Genomic DNA, 27,939 nt, shown 5'->3' on the forward strand with positions numbered 1-27,939 from the left:
TGCGGGTGCCAACTATTGGCTTCGCCAAGGCTTGTTCTTAAAGCATTGTTAAAAAAGCAAAAGAAAAAATATCAGTGTGGAGATGTGGCAGAGGAAGCAGAATATGGAGGAGGGCGAGCAGGAAAGCACAGGCACTCCTATGGAATACTGACAAAAAAAGAAAAAAGTAGTTCCCTGATGTGAGCTTCATATGATACAAGTCATCCAATAATAAAAATGTTAAGGAAGTGATACTCCAGAAGAGGGGCAAGCATAAGAATAGGAAGGAAAACCATCGAATAACAAGCAACTAAATTAGATTGACAAGAAAGCCAATAAATTAAACCGAGGGGGCTGACACAAAGTTCACTCTAAGTATTGGTATTCTAAACAATAGGTTTTCTAGAACAGACAGCTGTAGATGGCACCTAAAAGTGAGGGACAAAAATAGTGGCAAAGGGTGAAGAATGTGACAATAATATGAGAACAAAGTGTTGATGTGCATTCATCACTTGTTAATGGCTCCTTCTACACGATTCAAACAGTAACTGACATCTCAAAAAGAAAATCTTGGCATGGGAGTCTCACAAAGAATTCTCTGGACAGACCACCATCTTGGAAAGGGCAATTTAAAGGGTGTGTCCACATCACTTTTCAGAAACTCGTGGTTACGATTTGACAGAGGAATAGGTGCAAGGTTGCCTTGATGTGCTCAGTACTTTACTCTTCGGTCTGACATCCATCATTCTTGTCTGACGTTCCACGCTGTTGGCTGAACACTCTTCAATCAAGGTGACCAGAAACGCCTGTGGGGTCTACCCATTGAGGACGCTTAACCATGCACTGGGTACAGCATCCAGAAACATGCTGACTGGCGAAACAGGTTCCCATATTAACATTGTTGCCGGGATATGCTTGCAATTTCATTTTTTTATGATATTTCTGGCTTTGAAACACTAAGGTCAAAGATTGCGTGGTGTCACTTCGGTGACATTATCAAATATGACATGTACCAAACACATCTGATACATTCAAAAAGTTAAGGTCTCTGTTGATAGGAGCAAGTCCGGTAAATCGGTGTATTCCCTTTTACACGTTGCTCCTACCACTGTTTTACATGTGCGGCGCTATAATTCAGGAATCTTTCTGTGTTATGTTTCATTTGCATCATGGAGGTCACTGGGGTGTGCGCTTGATGCGCGGCAACAGCTGCGGAAAAACAGTGTCGGCGTTCATCTAGGAAATGCAGGTACTACCCCTTCAATGGATTGCGCTCGTACTGTGAAGTGACAGCATTTACACTGTACTACTCAATTAAAGCCCGGCTTTTCAGCTCCACACAGAAGGAAACTTCGTCATTTTCATCTCTTGCCTCAGTACCAACGCATACGATTTCAAACGCTATGCATGGAGCCCATCTGGGGGAAACAGGAGGCACTGTTGCTTTAAAAAGCAACCCTGCGGGCTCTCTCGAGCCCCACCAGCCCCCTCGCATCTACACATGGAGTTTATAGACAGTCCTTTTGGCAGCGCAGGAAATGCCTCTCTATCTCCGTCCGCTGCGTGTCCCTTCTTTCCAGATGGGGAGTGTGGCTCGCTCCGCTGCAGCTGCAGTTCCCGCTCTTCCCCTTCCGAGGAAACTTTCAAGGCGCCTTTGAAGCCGCTCTGTTGGACCTGTTTGGGGGCTCAGGGAATAGCAGAGCAGCCCGCTCTGAGGTGCGGAAAGACACCGAAGCGACGCAGCCGGTTCCCTTCTTCTTTTCCTCTCAGCCAGTGGAACATCGGGCATCTGTTTTCCATTCAGGTAAACAGCCTTCGCGTTCCTTTGCAGCTGTCTGTGAAGATGTATGAGGTATTTTGTCAAACTCCCTTGGTGAGAATCTGCCACGCGCTGTCACTCTGCACGTGGGCTGTTGTTTAAATGTCCAGGTGACTAGGTGAGGGACTTCTTTGGTAATCATTGACCTGTGTTCGAATTCTGTTAAATTGTTTAGCACACCCGGCTCCCTTCTCACTCCCCCATCCCCAGACACCCAGGGGCTTCTTCTTCCTAGACCCTCTTTTTCCCTTTCACTTTATAGTTTGACGAGAAAGAAGAAACCAGAGCTGTGCGTGTTTATACGTCGTTGTAATTTGATATTCCATTTGGTTCCAGTGAAGTGAAATGAGACTACAAATCCAAAAATGCATTAGGGTAGTTAAAGAAATCCAGTGGTGTACGGGTCATTCAGTGGCACGGAGTCAGGGGGCTGGCCTAAACATCACATTGCCTTTGTGGCATTTCATATTATCAACTTGACGTGTTTGCTTAATAAAAGATAATTCAATATGGGTAGTTTGCGAAGGAACTATATATTTTGCCTTATTTTATTTGTAATTGGGCTGAAGGATTGTACTTCGTTTATGTTTCAAGTAAACGAATGACACAATCACTGTATGCGTTTTTCCTTAAAATATAGTCTTCTGAAGCCTTCAGTGTTTTCCTTTCACAGACATGGGAACAACAGCATGTGTGGTATGATACTGTTTATCTTATGAACCTGTACTTTACATCTGAACGTGTATTATATTTCCTGGCTGCTCTTTGTACGAAACTTCTCATTCCGGAAGCGTTTTCTCACCCACAGTCCTGTCTGCTCTATGTAAAGCTACCAAACATAAGTGCGTGGTGTGTGTCAATAATTATTACATTTTATGCATACGTTTACTTTAATAGGTACTATATAAAATGTTTCCATCTCCTCTGTGGCTGTAAAATACGCCTGATCCCGAGGGCTATGATATGGAGGTTACATTATTTCCTGTCATGTGTCACCCCACGTGACGTCATTTTGCGTTGGCCATGCCAATCCAGGCCATTTCCCGTTTATGTTTGTAAGATTTGTGCCCTCTTGAATATTATTTAGTTCCCGGGGGCCTCATCGGCTCTTCTGTTAGTTCTGGCCCGGTGCGCGCCAGAGGGTATTTGGGGAGGGTATTTGGGGAGCGACGTTCTCTGCCCCTCCACTCTCGGTTGTGACGCACGCTGCTTGCTTAGCTGCTATCCACAGCATTTGAGTGCAGCTGAATCTAGAGCTGCCAAGCCCTGTAGATGGAGGAGCCGTGCACTGACCCTTACTTGGAAGAGTTGCCTTATTATAATAATCAATGAATCGCCTGGTGCAGGTGGCCTATCAGCTGTGCTGTCTTACAGGATATTAATATCATGTTGGCCTATCCTGTGTGCTGTCTTACAGGAGATTAATATCATGTACTCCTGCTGTGATTGCTGGTCTCGCTGATTCATAGAGTGCGAGACACAGGTGTCTAAAGTTTGCTTCCTGCCGTTTGTCTGCCCCCAGGACAGGAGTTTCTCAGGTATATTTTAAACTCGCTGAAGCCTGAAATGTGCTGAAATGATAGGTCGTTGACGCAATAGACACATCACAGATAGCCGTAGGTAAGCTAATTGGCTATTTTTTTTAATAGCCCGAGGGGTTGAGCTTTTTCTCTACTTGGATAACACAGACATGTATGTGCTCAGTGATTGTTAGAGAGTAGGACACCCCCGGACTAATCTGCTTCTCAGAATCCTCACTGGTGTACCCCTTGAACCGCAGAAGCCCCTCCTTTGGTTCCTTGGCAGCTTGGCCTTTGAGTTTGTGTTTCTATTCGAGTGACACGTATCAGGGGCATGTGGGCTTAAGGTAGGGATTCATACACTAAGAGACATTTTGCACCTTAAATGGATTCTCTGAAGCAGTAGGTGCTTTCCTTCCTTAGATCAACACTTTTATCCAATCGCTCGTCACCTTAGGACTAAAGTCATGAAGGCATACAAAGAGCGCATTACTACCGGACCTGGGACGCAAAGGACCCTGCCCCACTTAAAGCCCTGAACAGGACTGAATGTTGATGCTGATAAGAAGCTATCCATCCTAAGAATGTTACTGCCGTTTTAGTATTTTGAAAAGTCTTCAGATTCATGGATTCACGTCCAACAAAAGGTGAAGGGCCAGCAGTAGTACTAGTGATCCGAGGTCCCTCGTAGCAAGTGTGCATTATGTTAAGATGTCATAAGCCTTTGTATAGCGCCTTTCTGACATTGGGATGACCTGTTAGGAAGACGCTCTGTAGACCGAGGAGTGCCTCTAAGCTTGGGTTCTGAGTATTCCCACTGATGGAAGTTGCAGGCCTGTGCCACCCTATCTCGCCTGTGTAAAGATTGGTCTGGACTGCTCAGTGTTTAGTGATGGTTCTTGTTGTTTTAGTGGGAAGATCGGTGGATGGGTCTGTTGTGTCTGAGCTTGTGGAGAACTTTGTGGTGTGCAGTTTCTCAGCTGGTTGAGTGAGTCATATGCCTTTGACTTTTAACTTATGACCAAAATAGCAGTACTCATGAACCAGGTTATGAATGGAAGTACACATTGTATAATCGACAGCAGACTAACAAGCTGACACCACGGCGGTAGAGTTTTCAAGACAATGGCATCACTGAATAGAAATCTCTTCAGATTAATTATGGAACGATTTAGCAGTACACATTAGAGGACATTGCACTAATAAATTCGGCCACAAAAGGTTAACAGCATGGGGAGAGGGTTCTGTAATTCACAGGTTTGAAGGGATAGAAGCGTTGTTTTCAGTGAATCTATCTTGTATGTCGTAGAGCACAGTTAGTACGGGGTAGGGTGAGAGAGTCACTAGAAGGATAGCTGGGACAGAGGAATGTCTCATCTCAGGTTTTGCTAATATATGGACGCTAGAGTGCAAAGTTCATGGCCTATTAAGGGTTTACCAAGCCTGATTCCAATGTATCCTTTAGGCTTCACAGTGCAATAGCACGGGGTACTGAGCGGCTGCTTAAGGGTTTGCAAGCAGGACCACTGGATTTATGAAATTCTGTGGCTCTTTCACTAATTATGGTTTTGCCATATTTACCACATACTTCTTCGTCTGCTGCATAATCTGTAGATTTTAACTAAAAAGATTGTTTCTAGCTCAAGCGGATCAAAAGGTATCAAAAACGGTAAAACGTATGTTTGTTATCAGTGGAAGGCCCTCCACATTGAGTTAAATGTTTATCATAATTTTCATTTTGCATATGTCCAGCTGCTGGAAGAATAGATCAAATATCACTACAATCTACCTATGTGAAGATTTTAATAGCAAACGATTTACATTTAAGTACTAGCTTAATCGAAAATGCGTCTCAGCATTGGTATGAATGGGACATGGAAAACCAAAATGTCAGTTTTCTGATTACTTATTTACTTACTGCTTCTAGTATCATTATGAAAAACGTGTTCATTTGTTGTGTGGTATGATAGAACTGAAAGTTAGCTGATGTACTATGGCTTGCAAAACCCACACGATTGCTTACTGATGAGATTCTGATGTGTGTACCTGTCTCTGATGTTTGGTAGTACTTGTTATGGAAATGAATGCTTGAAAATATTTCTTTTAGTTGTCTCGTGTCTCTTGTATGTATGTTTTTTTATGTGCGTTGAACAGAAACAACTTTAATAAACTCGGGATCTCTACTTGTCAATGTTTAGAATAGGTTTATTGCAAATATTGTGAAGATTCTATATAAATTAAAAAATGTCTATTTGGACTTACTTATTCTAAGGTTCTTGAAATTATTTTACAGTTATGATAGCTCCAGTCATCCTTGTGGAACTCACAAGCAGCTTATAACCATTTGTTCCCTCTAAGTTAATATATGCGATTCCTTAGGGGGACATAACATTGGTGTGGTCAGGGATAACATTTTCTACTGTTGGTAATACTGCTCAGTGTCTTGAATATTCCTTACCCAGATTTGTTTGTAATGATAGCTCAATTGTTAGCTTTGTAGAAGTCAGGGAAATAACACTCAAAATGATGCTCCAATTTGAGGCTTGATCTAAAACTCATGGTCACTGCTTAGTTGAAACTCTTTATATTCACGGTACACAATTGTTATACTGTGAATTATTTATGTTGATTTCCTGAGCGAGGTAATCTTAACCCCAATGGCCTATTTCTGTAAATTCCGGCTGTTGGAGTATACTAGTGAGTATTTCTTTGTTTTAGTTTCCTATGGACCAACGTTAAAACGCTTAGGCCTAGCAAAAGAATGTGATTATCGGAGGAAAAACCTTTCCTTTTAGGATGCATAGAGACTGTAATGAATTGTACGTGAGAAACAGTGTGATGATTGCGGTATTGTTCCGATGTAAAGTAGTCCCTCGTCCATTCAAAAGGAAGCATACATCAGTAGGTGGAACGATACACCAAACAGCCAGTAGCATTACGTAGAGTGTAACTCCTCAGGACCGATCCAAAACCCCACTCTATGTTTGCGTTAACGAATTGGTAACAATTGGTCAACGGACAGCTGCGCTTTTGAGGTAGACCAAAAAAATGACAGCATCTAGACTGGGCGTGAAAACTGGGTTGCCTGGCAATGTGCCATGTTCAGAAACGAAGTCCAGTTAGTAAGCTCAGCACACGATCCAGAAGCGTTCGGCTGCTTCGGCAGACACATTAAAACAATCACACAAAAGCGCTCTGTTTATGACGGGACTTACATAGCTTAAAATTGTTTTGAGGACACATGTTGTTTGTAAACTTTTTATTCTAAGACATCTTCTCAGGTAACTCATTTGAGATTTTCGCTGGTTCAAAAATGTCCAACTCAATGTGCTCTCCTTTTTAACTTGCACAGCAAATAACAGTTATGCGGTCAAATCAATAACGTGAAATGCGTGTTGCCAGACACCCTTTTGATGTAGGTGACCAAACCCACTTCCTGTTAGCTTTGCCTGTACGAAAAGCTGAGTTAAAAGCTCAAGTACAAATCTTAAATGAATGATAGCAGCAAACTATTTGAGCAAAAGTCCATTATGGCAGCCATCCGCATTTTGGTGCAATTAAAAACACTGAAAAAAGATAAAATACATAGTAACTGTTCTTATGTTCCATATGCCGAATATTGTTCCATACGGTTTCCAGATTGTATATTTCCTCAGTCTCTAAAACGTCCCTAAAACTATACAAAATCTTATTTTTTTAACTTGCTCTGTCATATCTGGTAGTATGGCTTAGTGTATTGACCACATTTCGATAAAACATGAAGTGTTTTAGCGGCCACAAATTAAAGTCCCAGTAAAGCTGACTAATCCTTTATTTTTTCGAGGGTTGATAAACTGAGCACGATTAAAAGAGCCAATGGTAACGTTATTTCCATGCCTAGAAGTGGCATAAGTGAGCTCCGAATTGCTGCATCAAACACATTTTATTTTCTGTTGGCCAGAAAGTTGTCAGTAACAGCTACAACCTAGGGTTGTATCATTTTATTAGTATGGAATAACCTTCAGTAGAGAGAAGTGAATATGAATCTCTTTTTTTGAGGGGGAAGGGCCATCTGGTCCGATGATGGTGAGTTTCAGTTGTGCTACTAGTCATAACAGGATGTGCTTGGGCAGAATGTGAAGTGGCTTTAGCTTGCTGTAAGTTTGTCAACCGAGCAATAAACGTAAATTGCCTCCTTCAGGAAACAATACTCTGCAAATGGGAGATCATATGCCAACTTATGTAGAGAAATGCTGTTGAAAATTACCGTCTTTTTCTTAATATTCCCCCAGAATTCTGCCTCCTTTTGCTTAACCCTTTTTTTGTCCATAGGACACAGCATCCTTTACCCTGGCTAACCAATGGTAAAGTGCTTGTGCTCTCTCTTTTCATCATGGTAAAAGTGACATAACCTAATTGGACCATTTAATTTGCTTATAAATCCTTAGCTGCATGTATCAAATACCTGTAAATTACATGCTATAAGGGGCAGCAGCACTCATTGTGCCACCCACTAAAGTTGCACTGTAAAACATGTCTCCAGGCCTACCCTTGCAGCCTGTGTGTGAAGTTGTATACTGCTATTTTGACCTGGCAACATAGCCTTCATGGCATGTCTAAACACTCCTTTTCAGGACTCATAATTCACCCCCAAGGTAGACCCTAAACGTCCATAGTGCAGGGTACACGGTAATTGGAAAGTAGATGTATATTTAAAGTTTTACATGTCCCCACAGTGAAAAAAACGACAAAAAATACTGTCTAATTTTTCTTTTTCTTTCTACCTTTGACAAAATCAACTCAGAAAAAATGACTCACCTGGCCATTGTAGCCACTACTCTCCCTTATAGCCACTTTTTTCTCATTGTTATATGGAAATAGGTATTGAAGAGACATAAAACACTCCACCCAAACACTTATAAAATTGTTTACCAGTTCCATTCTTTCAGCCACTTATGGAGCAGTGAGTTCTACTCAGACATCCAGCCATTCCACACATTCTTCTGTCACTGCAGATTGTGTCACTCTTTTTAACACATACTTAAATAATCTAAGTAGACTATGGGCCTGATTTACATCTTGGCGGATGGGTTACTCCATCACCATGGTGACGGATATCCTGTTCACCAAAATATAAATCCCATTATATCCAATCAGATTTATATTTCAGCAGACAGGATATTCTTAATTGTTGTGACAGAGTAACCCATCCACTGAGATCCAAATCAGGCCCTATGTGTTTAGCTACCGGGCACATCTTATTGGTGTTCATGGAACACAGTTAGAAATTGTAGGAATTACAGATAGTTTGGTTAATAAAAAAAACCTTTCCACTAGGAAAATAGTCTAAAAACACATGCCCTAAACAGTGTGCCTATTTTGCTTTAAACTATCCATTAAAATCATTGGGAATATATGATTGAAAAGCAAGTAAATCCCTTGCTTGTCAAGAGTTGATATGGAATTGTTCTTGCAGTAAGTGAATATTAACCTAGTTATTACTATAATTGTCTTCAAATTCAGTAGAAGACCCAACTGGACCAATATTAAAACGGAAAACTTTGACATTTTGATGGAGGATTAACAGTGGCAGTAAGAGGACATCATGCATGCCTCACTTGTTTACAAAAAGTTAAGGGATTTGAAAATTTGGTAGTGAAAGATTAGGTGGCAGGCAAAGGACATTTGCAGAAGTGGATATGGCATGTACCACTTACATTCTAATGTGGTCACGGGCTGCCCGCACCCCCTTGATAATAAAGCACTCCTTAAGCGCCGGTATCTTTGCAACTATTTCTACATTGTTGGATTGTCTGCCTGAAAAAATAGTGGAAAGTTGATCTTGAATCATTTACATGATCCTGTTCATTGCCACCAACCGCTTGATTCCCCCAGTCTCTGTTTAGCCTCAGGAATGTCACATAGTTGGCTCTTGTGAACATATCGTATGCCTTTCTTAAAATGGTTGATGATATGGGAATAAGCCAGCTGATCCTCTATTTTCTTCTGCCTTAGGTACATGGTGCCTATATTGATTTTCTGTGAGCTGCTTTACAGCCGTCTTGGATGGAAGGAGACAGTCAGTAATAAGGGAATGGGAGGTTTTACAGGTACCTGGATTAATATCACTTGTGAATTCCCTTTATGGCTCCTTGTTATTCCATTATATCTTCAACATCTACTTTTAACCCTAATATTGCTGTTTAAGGGTTATTTATCTTTTTTATGGTCATGGCACCTATATCTTATTTCTAATTCAATGGGGGAGAAGATCATCAGTAGCTTATACCTTCTTTCAGGCTATTTAAACATTGATGCCCGAGAGTTGGGTACAATTCCTTAAGGCTGCCCCTAAAACTGGAAATACCACCGCTTCTTTGGTCCTCCATGCAATATTTGATCATGCTTGAACTCCAGTTTCCAAAGCCAATAATCTTGGTATATAATTTTGATAGCTCCCGTAGCATGGAGCTGCAAGGATCAGCCTTCAAAATGCTGCAGTTTGCTTGGTCTGGGGGCTTAAGAAAGGAAACACATCTCTTGAACCGGAAGGAAATTATTTTGGCTTACTGTGTCTCAGTTGGAGGTATGTTGACAAAAGTTAGCTATTTGAGCTCTGCAGTGATTTTTCAGTTCTGTGCTTTGAACCAGCTTATGTTTCTAGTAACACTACAAATGCAGTCTGCCATAACAAGCACATCTGGCAAGCGTGCTTCGCTGGAAGTGGTGACATAGTCCTTTAGAGGCTTTGTGTCTGTAAGAACGGGGAATGGTTTTGAAAGGGCTCTGTATTCTACAAATGCATTAACATAACCTGACTGTCTTAAAAGCAAATGTAAGGAGAAGACGAGGAGGTAAAACTTTTCAAACGATAACATCAGTGAACTTGTCCTCCAAAGGGATTTCTATACAACTACAATTTAGATAGCCGTCTTGCATCTTAAACGCAAAGTAGTAGATTCACAAAAGCGTTTATCAGTAACCTGAGTAGCACTATCATGCATTATTTTACGTACTCTTGTAGACCTTTGCGAATCACCCCAAAAGTTCCAACTCCCTATTAATAAAAGAGCAAAGAGGACGCTATCCTTTCTACATGTACTAATTGTATATGAATATTTCCTGAGTGTTCCCATCTTATATCCATCTTCAGAAAGGCATGTAGGAGTATTTAACAGAATACTTTATGAGTACTTCTTGCATACTCCACATTGCCTTTTTGAATTGGCCCCAAAGTGGCATGGGCCTTTTAAATCGAAGCTGGGACATAGCAATAAACTTGCCTGTTCAGGTCGAGCGCTCAAGCGCTCTGACATGTTGTAATTGCTGTGGGATTTTAACAACTCCCAGTGCATGCCCATCATTTTAACTTCTTCGTGGGCTTGCCTTTCAAATACCCTTTATCATTGGTAAATGCTTTACATTTGTCTCTCCTTGGGGCGGTTTTGTTGCCTTGGACACTGAGCCTTTTACATGGATAATTGCGCGATTGCCGATAGGTTAGACTGCAAGAAAACTTATTTTTCCTTTTGTGTTTCTCCTTTGCACTCATGCTCATGGCGGCCATGGTGCTTTGAATTGTCTCGCTTATGTCAACTGTTTTACTTTTCATTTTCAATTTATGTGGCAAGAAACATCCACTTAGGAATTTATAACGCCAATAGCTCTGGAGCTATTGGAGGAATTTACAACGCCAATGGAGCAAACGGGAGACCCATTGCATTGCAAATGCTTGTTTTAATTTGACTTTTTTTTGGCTTATGTAACAAGACTGGCCAATTTTAATTCCAGGTGTGTAACATTCGAATTCATTATAAAAACTGCAAAAATAATTCAAAATTTCCCCATTAGTGTGAATCTGAGAACGCAGGTGAAATGTTGATAGGCAAGGCTTTGTAAAGCTCTCTCCCAATCAGGCTGTGGTTACTGGTAGGCAGTCATCTGACAAGCTTGCACTGCAGTGTTAACAATAGTTTTCTATGCAATTCACCTAACCCTTATCCCAGAGTCTAAAAACATTCTAGAATGCGCTAGAAGCATAGCAAGAACTTGTTAATCACAATTGATTAACAAAAATGAAATCAATTTACTGAGCATTATTTGTACTTTTTAAGCTTTGCGCAGTGTTATAGCATAGCTATCAGTTGTTTAACGGTGTATTGATGAATCTGCTGTGTAAATTAATACAACTCTTTGGCTTAGTTTTTAAGCGATCCTGTGGAGGAGGAGATAGACAGAAATGTCTAATTAAATATTATTGAATGGTGTCAACACCATAACGTTTTCAATAAAACAGATTATTCCCAGGCGTACATTATAAGGATTTTCCATGTCACTGAGAAGTCCCTTGCTTAATGAGAGGCCTAAAAGACTGAGCACAGTTATAGGGATACAGAATACAAGATGAACAAACTCAACTGGCCTGAGTGGAATCAGACCCTTACATATTTGTTGAAAGGGCCTTAGTGCTGGAGTAGAGATGATGGGTGCATACTATAGGAGAGTGGATGATGGATTGCTGAAACATCTCTCTGTAATAGGCCTTCTAGGAAACTCTTATTAGGAATCCCCAGCATATCTCAGAATTGTTAGTGTGCAGTCCTCACAATCGTGCACATTTGTGTGTCGACACACTTGAAGGCCCCATCCCTTGCCATTAGAGCTGCAATGTTCTTCTCTACAGCCTTCGATAACCACTGCCTCAAAGAAAATAAAGCATTCAGAACAGGAGAGGCGATGAAGCCTGGGATACCGTGAAGTGGCCCATCTGATTTTGAGAGAGGTCTGGAGAGGGGAGCACATGATTGGCTGTTATCAGCATGGTAAGTGCTCCATCTTAGTCCAGTTTGCTTTTCTTAGCCTATCAACCACAACATAACCTTTACCTTTCCATGGTCTGGCAGGTGAAAGAGACAGAGAGCAGCTGGCACTATGAGCCGTAGGTTGACAAAAAGGCCAAGGCATTTAGAGTGGTGGCAGTGAGGTGAACGACTAGGGAAGAGTGGAAGATATGTGAACAGGAAGGGTAGAGTGTTACCAGGAAACATGAACATGTGACAAGAAATGAACAAAAGAGATGAGGAATGTGGCAAGGGATGATTAAGTAGAGGAAAGACAGGTTGTGAACAGGAGAATGTAGAAGGGAAGAATAGGTATTGGAATAGCAAAGTGAACAGACATAACGAGTTGAAATTGAAAAATGCAGATTGTGAAGAAAGGAGATAAGGAATCTGGTAATGGAGAAATTGGGAGGGAAAAGTCAAACGGTAAAGGGGTGATGACTGTGATAAGGAGAAGTAGATTGGGAAAGAGTTAGAATGGGAATAAGAGGGAGGAAAATGTTTTAAAGTGAGTTTGAGAAGCCATACCCCCTCTCCAATTTAAATGGGCATTTTTTATATAACAATTAAAACTATGATTTTAGCTGCTTCTAGCCATTCTCATGTTTATGTCGCAGCCTTCCAGACAGCGCAACTGTCTGATTTGCTAAAGACATCTTGGGGACATTCAGAAAGCTGATCTAGGAATGCATTCTGCCTGTTGCTTGCCATTGGTTTTGTAGTTTGTAACTCACATTTCTGGCTCTCATTTTGCTGGATTTATTTGTTTTAGGCTGTCCAGCCCTTCCATTCCCCAAACCTTATCCTCAGTACACTTCTGAGTGCTCCCCTTCTGTGAACAGGTCTGGCAATCTTGTTCTTATGTCATCCCATTTGCTCTGCATTCAAAGACTTGGGTCAAATGTCAAGCTATGTCTTCTGAGGGTGTTGTTTACTTTTCTTTCTCTGACTTTAAAGTCAGAGGATTTATGTGACAATCTTTCTCAATACTGGGGGAAGGAAAGAGGTTCTGCAGCTCACGACAACATTTAAATGAACTGTGTAAGTATTTCAAAATATATAATAATACAGAAAACAAATGGAGCACATTTTTTGATATTTCTGATGTGTGTTGGAAACAAACACTTTATTATGATCAAAACAAATCATTACACCAGGTGATGCTATTTCCTCACATTTTTGACTGTGCACTGCATAGTTTTATTAGTAAAAATGTATGTCTGTGCAACTGTAATGGTAATTAAAAATGAAAATGTGTTGTTGGAAATGGCAGTGTGCTACCACCCCATGAATACTCCACTCTATGCCACTCCACTCTACTCTGCACGGCTCCACACTACTGCACTTTACTCTGCACAGCTCCATTTTACACCGGTCCACTCCACTGCACTCTGCACCACTCCACTCTATCCCTCTGGACCCTATGACACTTTACGCTATGCCTCTCTACCCTGTATTAGTCTTCTGTACTCTAGGCCAATGTACTCTTTGCCACTCCACTCTATATCACTGCACTCTTTGCCACTCCATTCTACATCCCTCCAGTGTAGGCCACACCGATCTACTCTGCACAACTCCACTCTACACCACTGTATTCTATATCACTCTGCAACACTCAACACTACACCACTGCACTCTATGCAGTACACTCTACCCCATTTCCCTTTACTCTGTAACACTGAACTCTTTGCCCCTGTACTCCATGGCAATTTCCTGCACCTCACTCTAATCTACCCTGAAACACTGTACTCTGTGCCACTGCACTCTATACCACTTTACTCTACACCATCACACTCAGTGCCACGCTATGCAACTTCACTCTACCCTGCACCACTCCACTTTGCGCCACGTCACTCTACTCTGAAACAATCTACTGTTGTAGGAAAGTACCATCTTGCCTGGCATGTTACCCCCATTTTTCACTGTATATATGTTGTTTTAGTTGTATGTGTCACTGGGACCCTGGTAACCCAGGGCCCCAGTGCTCATAAGTGTGCCTGAATGTGTTACCTGTGTAGTGACTAACTGTCTCACTGAGGCTCTGCTAACCAGAACCTCAGTGGTTATGCTCTCTCATTTCTTTCCAAATTGTCACTGACAGGCTAGTGACCATTTTTACCAATTTACATTGGCTTACTGGAACACCCTTATAATTCCCTAGTATATGGTACTGAGGTACCCAGTGTATTGGGGTTCCAGGAGATCCCTATGGGCTGCAGCATTTCTTTTGCCACCCATAGGGAGCTCTGACAATTCTTACACAGGCCTGCCACTGCAGCCTGAGTGAAATAACGTCCACTTTATTTCACAGCCATTTTACACTGCACTTAAGTAACTTATAAGTCACCTATATGTCTAACCTTTACCTGGTAAAGGTTAGGTGCAAAGTTACTTAGTGTGAGAGCACCCTGGCACTAGCCAAGGTGCCCCCACATTGTTCAGAGCCAATTCCCTGAACTTTGTGAGTGCGGGGACACCATTACACGCGTGCACTACATATAGGTCACTACCTATATGTAGCTTCACAATGGTAACTCCGAATATGGCCATGTAACATGTCTAAGATCATGGAATTGCCCCCTCTATGCCATCCTGGCATTGTTGGTACAATTCCATGATCCCAGTGGTCTGTAGCACAGACCCTGGTACTGCCAAACTGCCCTTCCTGGGGTTTCACTGCAGCTGCTGCTGCTGCCAACCCCTCAGACAGGCATCTGCCCTCCTGGGGTCCAGCCAGGCCTGGCCCAGGATGGCAGAACAAAGAACTTCCTCTGAGAGAGGGTGTGACACCCTCTCCCTTTGGAAAATGGTGTGAAGGCAGGGGAGGAGTAGCCTCCCCCAGCCTCTGGAAATGCTTTGTTGGGCACAGATGTGCCCAATTCTGCATAAGCCAGTCTACACCGGTTCAGGGACCCCTTAGCCCTGCTCTGGCGTGAAACTGGACAAAGGAAAGGGGAGTGACCACTCCCCTGACCTGCACCTCCCCTGGGAGGTGTCCAGAGCTCCTCCAGTGTGCTCCAGACCTCTGCCATCTTGGAAACAGAGGTGCTGCTGGCACACTGGACTGCTCTGAGTGGCCAGTGCCACCAGGTGACGTCAGAGACTCCTTGTGATAGGCTCCTTCAGGTGTTGCTAGCCTATCCTCTCTCCTAGGTAGCCAAACCCTCTTTTCTGGCTATTTAGGGTCTCTGTCTCTGGGGAAACTTTAGATAACGAATGCAAGGGCTCATCCGAGTTCCTCTGCATCTCTCTCTTCACCTTCTGATAAGGAATCGACTGCTGACCGCGCTGGAAGCCTGCAAACCTGCAACATAGTAGCAAAGACGACTACTGCAACTCTGTAACGCTGATCCTGCCGCCTTCTCGACTGTTTTCCTGCTTGTGCATGCTGTGGGGGTAGTCTGCCTCCTCTCTGCACCAGAAGCTCCGAAGAAATCTCCCGTGGGTCGACGGAATCTTCCCCCTGCAACCGCAGGCACCAAAAAGCTGCATTACCGGTCCCTTGGGTCTCCTCTCAGCACGACGAGCGAGGTCCCTCGAATCCAGCGACTCTGTCCAAGTGACCCCCACAGTCCAGTGACTCTTCAGTCCAAGTTTGGTGGAGGTAAGTCCTTGCCTCACTTCGCTGGGCTGCATTGCTGGGAACCGCGACTTTGCAGCTACTCCGGCCCCTGTGCACTTCCGGCGGAAATCCTTTGTGCACAGCCAAGCCTGGGTCCACGGCACTCTAACCTGCATTGCACGACTTTCTAAGTTGGTCTCCGGCGACGTGGGACTCCTTTGTGGAACTTCGGCGAGCACCGTTTCACGCATCCTCGTAGTGCCTGTTTCTGGCACTTCTCCGGGTGCTACCTGCTTCAGTGAGGGCTCTTTGTCTTGCTCGACGTCCCCTCTCTCTTCAGGTCCAATTTGCGACCTCCTGGTCCCTCCTGGGCCCCAGCAGCGTCCATAAACGCACGATTTGCGACTAGCAAGGCTTGTTGGCGTCCTTTCAGCGGGAAAACACTTCTACACGACTCTCCAAGGCGAGAGGGATCCGTCCACCAAAGAGGAAGTCTCTAGCCCTTTTCGTTCCTGCAGAAACCTCAGCTTCTTCTGTCCAGTAGAAGCTTCTTTGCACCCGCAGCTGGCATTTCCTGGGCATCTGCCCATCTCCGACTTGCTTGTGACTTTTGGACTTGGTCCCCTTGTTCCACAGGTACCCTAGATTGGAAATCCACAGTTGTTGCATTGCTGGTTTGTGTCTTTCCTGCATTATTCCTCTAACACAACTTCTTTGTCCTTAGGGGAACTTTAGTGCACTTTGCACTCACTTTTCAGGGTCTTGGGGAGGGTTATTTTGCTAACTCTCACTATTTTCTAATAGTCCCAGCGACCGTCTACAAGGTCACATAGGTTTCGGGTCCATTCGTGGTTCGCATTCCACTTTTGGAGTATATGGTTTGTGTTGCCCCTATCCCTATGTTTCCCCATTGCATCCTATTGTAACTATACATTGTTTGCACTGTTTTCTAAGACTATACTGCATATTTTTGCTATTGTGTATATATATCTTGTGTATATTTCCTATCCTCTCACTGAGGGTACACTCTAAGATACTTTGGCATATTGTCATAAAAATAAAGTACCTTTATTTTTAGTATAACTGTGTATTGTGTTTTCTTATGATATTGTGCATATGACACTAAGTGGTACTGTAGTAGCTTCACACGTCTCCTAGTTCAGCCTAAGCTGCTCTGCTAAGCTACCATTATCTATCAGCCTAAGCTGCTAGACACCCTATACACTAATAAGGGATAACTGGGCCTGGTGCAAGGTGCAAGTACCCCTTGGTACTCACTACAAGCCAGTCCAGCCTCCTACATTGGTTGTGCAGTGGTGGGATAAGTGCTTTGAGACTACTTACCACTCTTGTCATTGTACTTTTCATAAGAGAAAAATATACAAAACAAGGTCAGTGTATATACACATAGCCAAAAAGTTTTGCATTTCCTCTTTTCACTCTTTTCTAAGTGCTGAAAAGTACTTCTAACTTTCTAAAAAGTTCTAAAAAGTTTTAAAAGTTTTTTTTCTCTGTCTTTCTAAAAGCTCTGACAAACTTTTTATCTTTTACTATCACTTTAACTCTCTCTAAAAATGTCTGGCACAGGCCAAAATGTTGATCTGTCCAAACTTGCATATGACAACCTTAGCTGGAAAAGAGCAAGGAGTCTCTGTATAGAGAGAGGTTTGAGTGTAGGGAAGAATCCTTCCTTGGAACTGTTACTTAACATGCTTAGAGAACAGGATAAGGCCATAGGTGCCTCATCTGTTGAAAAAGTACCTAATAGTTCTCAATCTGATTCAGGGACTCCCCCAGGAAAAGATTCAGGAAAGAAACTTCCTAGCCTGCCCATTACTAGACAGTCTAGCATAGTTGGTAATGATGATGAGCCACACCATACAAATAGTGTTGTCTCACATCATAGCAAAAGCATTTATTCTCACCATACTGGTTGTAATGTTTCTGTTAACCAAGCTGTTAGGGTGGCTTCTGTAAGGGACAGGTCCCCTTCTGTTCATTCCCATCATACCTCTGTATCTAGGAATGTCCCTCCCACCAACCCTGATGACAGAATGTTAGAGAGGGAACTCAATAAGTTGAGGGTGGAACAAACCAGACTGAAGCTTAAAAAGCAACAGCTGGATTTGGATAGACAGTCTTTTGAACTAGAGAAGGAAAGACAGAAGTTGGGTTTAGAAACCCATGGTGGCAGCAGCAGTATTCCCCATAGTCATCCTGCAAAAGAGCATGATTCCAGGAATCTGCACAAGATAGTTCCCCCTTATAAGGAGGGGGATGACATTAACAAGTGGTTTGCTGCACTTGAGAGGGCCTGTGTTGTACAGGATGTCCCTCAAAGGCAGTGGGCTGCTATCCTATGGCTATCATTTAGTGGAAAAGGTAGGGATAGGCTCCTTACTGTGAAAGAAAATGATGCTAATAATTTCCAAGTTCTTAAGAATGCACTCCTGGATGGTTATGGCTTAACCACTGAACAGTACAGGATAAAGTTCAGAGAGACCAAAAAGGAGTCTTCACAAGACTGGGTTGATTTCATTGACCATTCAGTGAAGGCCTTGGAGGGGTGGTTACATGGCAGTAAAGTTACTGATTATGACAGCCTGTATAACTTAATCCTGAGAGAGCATATTCTTAATAATTGTGTGTCTGATTTGTTGCACCAGTACTTGGTGGACTCTGATCTGACCTCTCCCCAAGAATTGGGAAAGAAGGCAGACAAATGGGTCAGAACAAGAGTGAACAGAAAAGTTCATACAGGGGGTGACAAAGATGGCAACAAAAAGAAGGATGGTAAGTCTTCAGACAAAGGTGGGGACAAATCTAAAAATGAGTCTTCATCAGGCCCACAAAAACACTCTGGTGGGGGTGGTGGGTCCAAATCCTCCTTTAATCAGAACAAGGAAAAGAAACCATGGTGCTATTTATGTAAAATAAAAGGCCATTGGACAACAGATCCCAGTTGTCCAAAGAAAGGCACCACTGCTCCTACCACTACAACCCCTACTGCTACACCTAGTGTCCCTACTAATAGCAGTGGTGGTGGGAGCAAACCTACTAATAGCCAATCCAAGGGAGTAGCTGGGCTCACTTTTGGTAATTTAGTTGGAGTTGGCCTTGTTAGGGAGGCCACAGAGGCTGTGTTAGTCTCTGAGGGGGCTATTGATTTAGCCACCTTAGTTGCTTGTCCCCTTAATATGGATAAGTACAAGCAGCTACCCCTAATAAATGGTGTTGAGGTTCAGGCCTACAGGGACACTGGTGCCAGTGTGACTATGGTCATAGAGAAACTGGTCCACCCTGAACAACACCTACTTGGTCACCAGTACCAAGTAACCGATGCTCACAACAACACACTTAGCCACCCCATGGCTGTTGTAAATCTCAACTGGGGGGGGGTTACTGGTCCAAAGAAAGTTGTGGTAGCTTCAGATTTACCTGTAGACTGTCTATTAGGGAATGATTTGGAGACATCAGCTTGGTCAGATGTGGAGTTGGAGGCCCATGCAGCAATGCTGGGCATCCCAGGGCATATTTTTGCCTTGACAAGGGCTCAGGCCAAAAAGCAAAAAGGACAGGGAAGCTTGGATCCTGGAACAATGGACCAAGTGCTCCCTAAAGCTAGGGCTAGTAGAAGCAAACCACTTCCTACTATCCCTCCCTCTACAGTGGATTCTACTTCTGAGGAAGAAGAATTCCCTCCCTGTGCAGAACCTACACCAGAGGAGCTGGAAGCAGACACTGCTGAGCTTTTGGGTGAAGGGGGGCCTGCCAGAGAGGAGCTGAGTGTGGCACAGCAAACCTGTCCCACATTAGAGGGTCTCAGACAGCAAGCTGTCAAACAGGCTAATGGGGATGTCAGTGACTCTCACAGAGTTTACTGGGAGGACAACCTCTTGTACACTGAGCATAGGGATCCTAAACCTGGAGCTGCCAGGAGATTAGTGATTCCTCAGGAGTACAGAAAGTTCCTCCTAACACTGGCACATGACATTCCCCTAGCTGGGCACCTGGGTCAAATGAAAACTTGGGACAGATTGGTTCCATTGTTTCATTGGCCTAGGATGTCTGAGGACACAAAGGAATTTTGTAAGTCCTGTGAAACCTGTCAAGCCAGTGGCAAGACAGGTGGCACCCCAAAGGCACCCCTTATCCCACTGCCTGTGGTTGGGGTTCCCTTTGAAAGGGTAGGGGTTGACATAGTTGGCCCCCTTGACCCTCCTACTGCTTCAGGCAATAGGTTTATCTTGGTGGTAGTGGACCATGCCACAAGATATCCTGAAGCTATTCCTTTAAGGACCACTACAGCTCCTGCAGTGGCAAAGGCCCTCCTGGAAATATTTTCCAGGGTGGGCTTCCCAAAGGAAGTAGTATCAGACAGGGGAAGCAATTTCATGTCTGCATACTTAAAGGCCATGTGGAAGGAGTGTGGTGTAACGTACAAGTTCACAACACCCTATCATCCACAAACAAATGGACTGGTGGAGAGATTTAATAAAACTCTCAAAGGCATGATTATGGGTCTCCCTGAAAAACTCCGCAGGAGATGGGATATCCTTCTACCATGCCTCCTTTTTGCCTACAGGGAGGTACCCCAGAAAGGAGTGGGCTTCAGCCCCTTTGAACTTCTTTTTGGACACCCTGTTAGGGGTCCACTCACACTTGTAAAGGAAGGTTGGGAACAACCTTTAAAAGCTCCTAAGCAGGATATTGTGGACTATGTACTTGGCCTCAGATCAAGGATGGCTGAGTACATGAAAAAGGCCAGTAAAAACCTTCAGGCCAGCCAAGAGCTCCAGAAGCAATGGCATGATCAGAAGGCTGTTTTGGTTCAGTACCAACCAGGGCAGAAAGTGTGGGTCTTGGAGCCTGTGGCCCCAAGAGCACTCCAAGATAAATGGAGTGGTCCCCACACAATTGTTGAAAAGAAGGGAAAAGTCACCTATTTAGTTGACTTAGGCACTGCCAGGAGTCCCCTTAGGGTGCTCCATGTCAACCGCCTGAAACCCTACTATGACAGGGCTGATCTCACCCTGCTCATGGCAACTGATGAGGGACAGGAGGAAGACAGTGATCCTCTACCTGATCTCTTCTCTTCCACAGAACAAGATGCTCTTGTGGAAGGTGTAGTTTTGGCTGATTGTCTTACTGCTGAGCAGAAAGATAATTGCATAAATCTCCTAGATCAATTCTCTGAACTCTTCTCTACTGTGCCAGGTACCACTTCTTGGTGTGAGCACACTATAGATACTGGAGACAGTTTACCTGTCAAAAGTAAGATCTATAGGCAGCCTGACCATGTCAGGGACTGCATAAAGCAAGAGGTCCAGAAAATGTTAGAACTAGGAGTGGTTGAGCACTCTGACAGTCCATGGGCTTCTCCTGTGGTACTGGTACCAAAACCCCATTCCAAAGATGGAAAGAAGGAAATGCGGTTTTGTGTAGACTATAGAGGTCTCAACTTGGTAACCAAAACTGATGCTCACCCTATACCCAGGGCAGATGAGCTCATAGATACACTGGCATCTGCCAAGTATCTAAGCACTTTTGATTTGACTACAGGGTATTGGCAGATCAAATTATCAGAAGATGCTAAACCTAAGACTGCATTTTCTACCATTGGAGGACATTACCAGTTTACTGTAATGCCTTTTGGTTTGAAAAATGCACCTGCCACTTTTCAAAGGTTGGTGAACACAGTCCTGCAAGGGCTGGAAGCTTTCAGTGCAGCATATTTGGACGATATAGCTGTCTTTAGCTCAAGCTGGGATGATCACCTGGTCCACCTATGGAAAGTTTTGGAGGCCCTGCAAAAGGCAGGCCTCTCTATCAAGGCTTCAAAGTGCCAGATAGGGCAGGGTAAGGTGGTTTATCTGGGACACCTTGTTGGTGGGGAACAGATTACACCACTTCAGGGGAAAATCCAAACTATTATTGATTGGGTTCCCCCTACCACTCAGACTCAGGTGAGAGCCTTCCTAGGCCTCACTGGGTATTACAGGAGGTTCATTAAGAACTATGGCTCCATTGCAGCCCCTCTTAATGACCTCACATCCAAGAAAATGCCTAAAAAGGTATTATGGACAGCAAACTGTCAGAAAGCTTTTGAGGAGCTGAAGCAGGCCATGTGCTCTGCACCTGTCCTGAAAAGCCCTTGTTACTCTAAAAAATTCTATGTCCAAACTGATGCATCTGAATTAGGGGTAGGAGCAGTCCTATCACAACTTAATTCTGAGGGCCAGGATCAACCTGTTGCTTTTATTAGTAGAAGGTTGACCCCTAGAGAAAAGCGTTGGTCTGCCATTGAGAGGGAGGCCTTTGCTGTGGTCTGGGCTCTGAAGAAGTTGAGGCCATACCTGTTTGGCACTCACTTCATTGTTCAGACAGACCACAAACCTCTACTTTGGCTAAAACAAATGAAAGGTGAAAATCCTAAATTGTTGAGGTGGTCCATATCCCTACAGGGAATGGACTATACAGTGGAACATAGACCTGGGAGTAGCCACTGCAATGCAGATGGACTCTCCAGATATTTCCACTTAGACAATGAAGACTCATCAGGTCATGGCTAGTCTTATTCTCCTTCGTTTGGGGGTGGGGGGTTGTGTAGGAAAGTACCATCTTGCCTGGCATGTTACCCCCATTTTTCACTGTATATATGTTGTTTTAGTTGTATGTGTCACTGGGACCCTGGTAACCCAGGGCCCCAGTGCTCATAAGTGTGCCTGAATGTGTTACCTGTGTAGTGACTAACTGTCTCACTGAGGCTCTGCTAACCAGAACCTCAGTGGTTATGCTCTCTCATTTCTTTCCAAATTGTCACTGACAGGCTAGTGACCATTTTTACCAATTTACATTGGCTTACTGGAACACCCTTATAATTCCCTAGTATATGGTACTGAGGTACCCAGGGTATTGGGGTTCCAGGAGATCCCTATGGGCTGCAGCATTTCTTTTGCCACCCATAGGGAGCTCTGACAATTCTTACACAGGCCTGCCACTGCAGCCTGAGTGAAATAACGTCCACGTTATTTCACAGCCATTTTACACTGCACTTAAGTAACTTATAAGTCACCTGTATGTCTAACCTTTACCTGGTAAAGGTTAGGTGCAAAGTTACTTAGTGTGAGAGCACCCTGGCACTAGCCAAGGTGCCCCCACATTGTTCAGAGCCAATTCCCTGAACTTTGTGAGTGCGGGGACACCATTACACGCATGCACTACATATAGGTCACTACCTATATGTAGCTTCACAATGGTAACTCCGAATATGGCCATGTAACATGTCTAAGATCATGGAATTGCCCCCTCTATGCCATCCTGGCATTGTTGGTACAATTCCATGATCCCAGTGGTCTGTAGCACAGACCCTGGTACTGCCAAACTGCCCTTCCTGGGGTTTCACTGCAGCTTCTGCTGCTGCCAACCCCTCAGACAGGCATCTGCCCTCCTGGGGCCCAGCCAGGCCTGGCCCAGGATGGCAGAACAAAGAACTTCCTCTGAGAGAGGGTGTGACACCCTCTCCCTTTGGAAAATGGTGTGAAGGCAGGGGAGGAGTAGCCTCCCCCAGCCTCTGGAAATGCTTTGTTGGGCACAGATGTGCCCAATTCTGCATAAGCCAGTCTACACCGGTTCAGGGACCCCTTAGCCCTGCTCTGGCGCGAAACTGGACAAAGGAAAGGGGAGTGACCACTCCCCTGACCTGCACCTCCCCTGGGAGGTGTCCAGAGCTCCTCCAGTGTGCTCCAGACCTCTGCCATCTTGGAAACAGAGGTGCTGCTGGCACACTGGACTGCTCTGAGTGGCCAGTGCCACCAGGTGACGTCAGAGACTCCTTGTGATAGGCTCCTTCAGGTGTTGCTAGCCTATCCTCTCTCCTAGGTAGCCAAACCCTCTTTTCTGGCTATTTAGGGTCGCTGTCTCTGGGGAAACTTTAGATAACGAATGCAAGAGCTCATCCGGGTTCCTCTGCATCTCTCTCTTCACCTTCTGATAAGGAATCGACTGCTGACCGCGCTGGAAGCCTGCAAACCTGCAACATAGTAGCAAAGACGACTACTGCAACTCTGTAACGCTGATCCTGCCGCCTTCTCGACTGTTTTCCTGCTTGTGCATGCTGTGGGGGTAGTCTGCCTCCTCTCTGCACCAGAAGCTCCGAAGAAATCTCCCGTGGGTCGACGGAATCTTCCCCCTGCAACCGCAGGCACCAAAAAGCTGCATTACCGGTCCCTTGGGTCTCCTCTCAGCACGACGAGCGAGGTCCCTCGAATCCAGCGACTCTGTCCAAGTGACCCCCACAGTCCAGTGACTCTTCAGTCCAAGTTTGGTGGAGGTAAGTCCTTGCCTCACCTCGCTGGGCTGCATTGCTGGGAACCGCGACTTTGCAGCTACTCCGGCCCCTGTGCACTTCCGGCGGAAATCCTTTGTGCACAGCCAAGCCTGGGTCCACGGCACTCTAACCTGCATTGCACGACTTTCTAAGTTGGTCTCCGGCGACGTGGGACTCCTTTGTGTAACTTCGGCGAGCACCGTTTCACGCATCCTTGTAGTGCCTGTTTCTGGCACTTCTCGGGGTGCTACCTGCTTCAGTGAGGGCTCTTTGTTATGCTCGACATCCCCTCTCTCTTTAGGTCCAATTTGCGACCTCCTGGTCCCTCCTGGGCCCCAGCAGCGTCCAAAAACGCCAAACGCACGATTTGCGACTAGCAAGGCTTGTTGGCGTCTTTTCAGCGGGAAAACACTTCTGCACGACTCTCCAAGGCGAGAGGGATCCGTCCACCAAAGGGGAAGTCTCTAGCCCTTTTCGTTCCTGGAGAAACCTCAGCTTCTTCTGTCCAGTAGAAGCTTCTTTGCACCCGCAGCTGGCATTTCCTGGGCATCTGCCCATCTCCGACTTGCTTGTGACTTTTGGACTTGGTCCCCTTGTTCCACAGGTACCCTAGATTGGAAATCCACAGTTGTTGCATTGCTGGTTTGTGTCTTTCCTGCATTATTCCTCTAACACGACTTCTTTGTCCTTAGGGGAACTTTAGTGCACTTTGCACTCACTTTTCAGGGTCTTGGGGAGGGTTATTTTGCTAACTCTCACTATTTTCTAATAGTCCCAGCGACCCTCTACAAGGTCACATAGGTTTGGGGTCCATTCGTGGTTCGCATTCCACTTTTGGAGTATATGGTTTGTGTTGCCCCTATCCCTATGTTTCCCCATTGCATCCTATTGTAACTATACATTGTTTGCACTGTTTTCTAAGACTATACTGCATATTTTTGCTATTGTGTATATATATCTTGTGTATATTTCCTATCCTCTCACTGAGGGTACACTCTAAGATACTTTGGCATATTGTCCAACTGTGTATTGTGTTTTCTTATGATATTGTGCATATGACACTAAGTGGTACTGTAGGAGCTTCACACGTCTCCTAGTTCAGCCTAAGCTGCTCTGCTAAGCTACCATTATCTATCAGCCTAAGCTGCTAGACACCCTATACACTAATAAGGGATAACTGGGCCTGGTGCAAGGTGCAAGTACCCCTTGGTACTCACTACAATCCAGTCCAGCCTCCTACAACTGTTTGCCACTGCACTCTACAAAACTCTTCTCATCTCTGTGCCACTCCACTCTATGCCACCGCACTCTACTCTTAACTGCTGCACTCTGTGCCAATGCACTCTATACAACTGCATTCTGTGTCACTACACTCTACGCCACTGCAGTTTACTCTGAATCACTGTACTGTACGCCACTGCTCTCTATGCTACTCTACTCCACACCACTTGACTCTGACATTCTAGTCTGCAACACTGCACTCTCTGACACTGAACTCTGTCACTCCACTCTACCCTGCGCCACTCCACACCACTGCACTCTATGTCACTATACTCTACTCTGCACCACTCTATGCCACTGCACTCTTTGCCACTCAACTCTTCTCTGAACTCTATGCTTCTCAACTGTACTCTGAGCCACCGCCCTCGGCATCACTCAACTCTATGCCACTCCACTCTGAACCACTCAATGCCACTCTACTCTATTCTACGCCACTGTACTTTGTGCCACTCCAATCTATGCCACTGTTCTCTGTGCCACTATACACTGCACCACTGCACTATACTATGCACCACTCTGATCTATGCAACTGCATTCTACAACACTGCATTGCACACTGCTGAATTCAATGCCACTGTACACTACGCCACTATGCTCTGCAACACTCTACACCAATGCACTCTACACCAGGCTACTCTACTCTATGCCATTCTAGTGTATGCCACTCTACACAACTCCACACTATGCCACTCCATTACACAACACTCTCTGCCACTGCACTCTACAACACTCTACTCCACTCTTTGCCATTCCACTCTATGCACCCCATGCCACTCTCTAGTATGCCACTAAGTTTTAGCCATGCTGAACAGCTTCCATGCTGGTATACAACAAGGCTAAAACACATTGGCAAAGACAGTTACTCTTGCACAAGCAAGAGCTACTGGCTTTGCCAATGCTTGTTAACGCATGGAACAAAGCTGAGATGGATGGCGTTTGAAGATTAGCCATGGGTTACACAATGCAAGATGGTGTCCATAATGGAATGTGTTTTGATTTCAAAGCTGTCACACTGTCTTTAAAAAGCTCATTCCTACTGTATAACAAGCATTGGCAAAGCCAATAGGTCTGGCCTCTACAATCCGACACTTTTTTTCTTTTTTTTGTGCAGGCGTATACCATAGACCTGAAACATGTAAAAGTAATTAAATAAAAATGCTGTCTAAATATAGAGCACATATGTTTGCAAAAGCAGTAAGTAAGTTTGATTACTCGTTTAAAAAAATACTATGGAATGACAGTGACAATGGAAATGAAAGCAGAGGTTGGCATTCCAGCCAGGCTCTCAAGTGGACTACTTTCTAGGCAGAGATGCACATGTGCAAGAGCAAACTATTGTCACTGATAGTGAAGCGAGCCTATGGCTAAAAGAACAGTGGGCCAAGCTTCAAGATGCATACAGGCTGTGGTGGGTGGAAGCAAAACATGACTGATTTGTAAAAATCAATAGATGAAGACGGTTTGAAAGTCACTCTTTAGTATATAGGTCTTTATTTTTATCATGATTTTTGTTTTTGGGAAATGATGAGCCTTATGACCTACAGCTGAGTCTAGGCCAGATCTAAAAAGAGCAACCAATGTGCAAAAAACCCCTAAATGTTTTAAAAACCATTTAATAAATGGCAGGAACACAAAATGGAAATAAATGGTGCAATACATTTGAAAAATGACTCTAACTGCAAAGGAATGCTGAGATGTCAGCAGATGAGCCAAGATAGCTTTCCGTTTATGCTAGCTAAGGAAAGGTCGATCTTCTCGTGGTGGAAAACTGCTCTTCCCCTGAAGTGGTAAGGACAGCCTCATGCTGCAGTGCACGGAGCCAATTGCTCGGCATGGGTGAGGGCCCGTTTACCTTCCCAGTAGCTGTCACTAGTGACACGAATTGCTGCACAAGCCGTCAATGCATTCTTTTCAACGGAGCCAACGCCTGTTCTGTTAACAGAGGAAAATTAGGTTATTTATGTAAACGCTTCTTCATTGAATTACATCATCAACATCTCACTGACATGCAGAGAGCCTTGGATCTTAGGCACACATGAGTGCACGTTTGATAAAACATAGCCCAAGTACCACTGTGCGACTTTGGCTCGCCTTTGAGCGTTAGAAAGCAAAAAGATGAACCTTTAGGCCCATATAGAGAAAACAGGTGCTATTTCTACTGCAAAGCATTTAACGTCCGAACTACATTCAGTATGCCGGCAGGAAAGCAAAATTATTTTATTCTGTCTCAAAAGTAGCCCTAACATCCCAACAGCTGTGCAGTGTGTGTAGCCTAAAAAGTGTGGTGCTCTGTCTGAGTCCACATACCATTTCACAAAATGACATGCAAATGATTCCCAGCCTGCTGCCACTGCACCAGTTTGGCAGTGGTTTCTTGTGTAGAAAGCTTAACTTCTCGTTACTTTTCAGTGAAAAAAAGATAGTGCCAGTCAACATCTCATTTGTCTTTCTCAAAGAGAGGAGAGAGAGAAACACAGCTGCCTTGACATATTTTCTGATGATGGAATGGATGCAGCGACCTCTCTCTCTGTAGTTGCCATTGCTATACCTACGTTTAGGCTTTATCACTGGCCTCCTTAATGCAAAATGGTGTTTGTAGCCCGAGTACTTACTGAAATGACCCTGCACCC

At 44.3% G+C, this 27,939-nt stretch overlaps 1 protein-coding gene across 1 annotated transcript in view; it reads left to right on the top strand.

The window, feature by feature from the left end:
• The first annotated feature begins 1,401 nt into the window (after positions 1-1,401).
• LOC138259982 (rho GTPase-activating protein 6-like) overlaps positions 1,402-27,939 on the top strand; it is a 560,497-nt gene continuing 533,959 nt past the window's right edge. Inside the window, exon 1 of the mRNA XM_069208018.1 lies at positions 1,402-1,783. Within this exon, the coding sequence (XP_069064119.1) occupies positions 1,481-1,783 (303 nt within the window). The 5' untranslated portion in view covers positions 1,402-1,480. The remainder of the gene's footprint in view (positions 1,784-27,939) is intronic.

The sequence above is a fragment of the Pleurodeles waltl genome, chromosome 2_1, assembly GCF_031143425.1.
Source record: "Pleurodeles waltl isolate 20211129_DDA chromosome 2_1, aPleWal1.hap1.20221129, whole genome shotgun sequence".
Classification (NCBI taxonomy): domain Eukaryota; kingdom Metazoa; phylum Chordata; class Amphibia; order Caudata; family Salamandridae; genus Pleurodeles; species Pleurodeles waltl.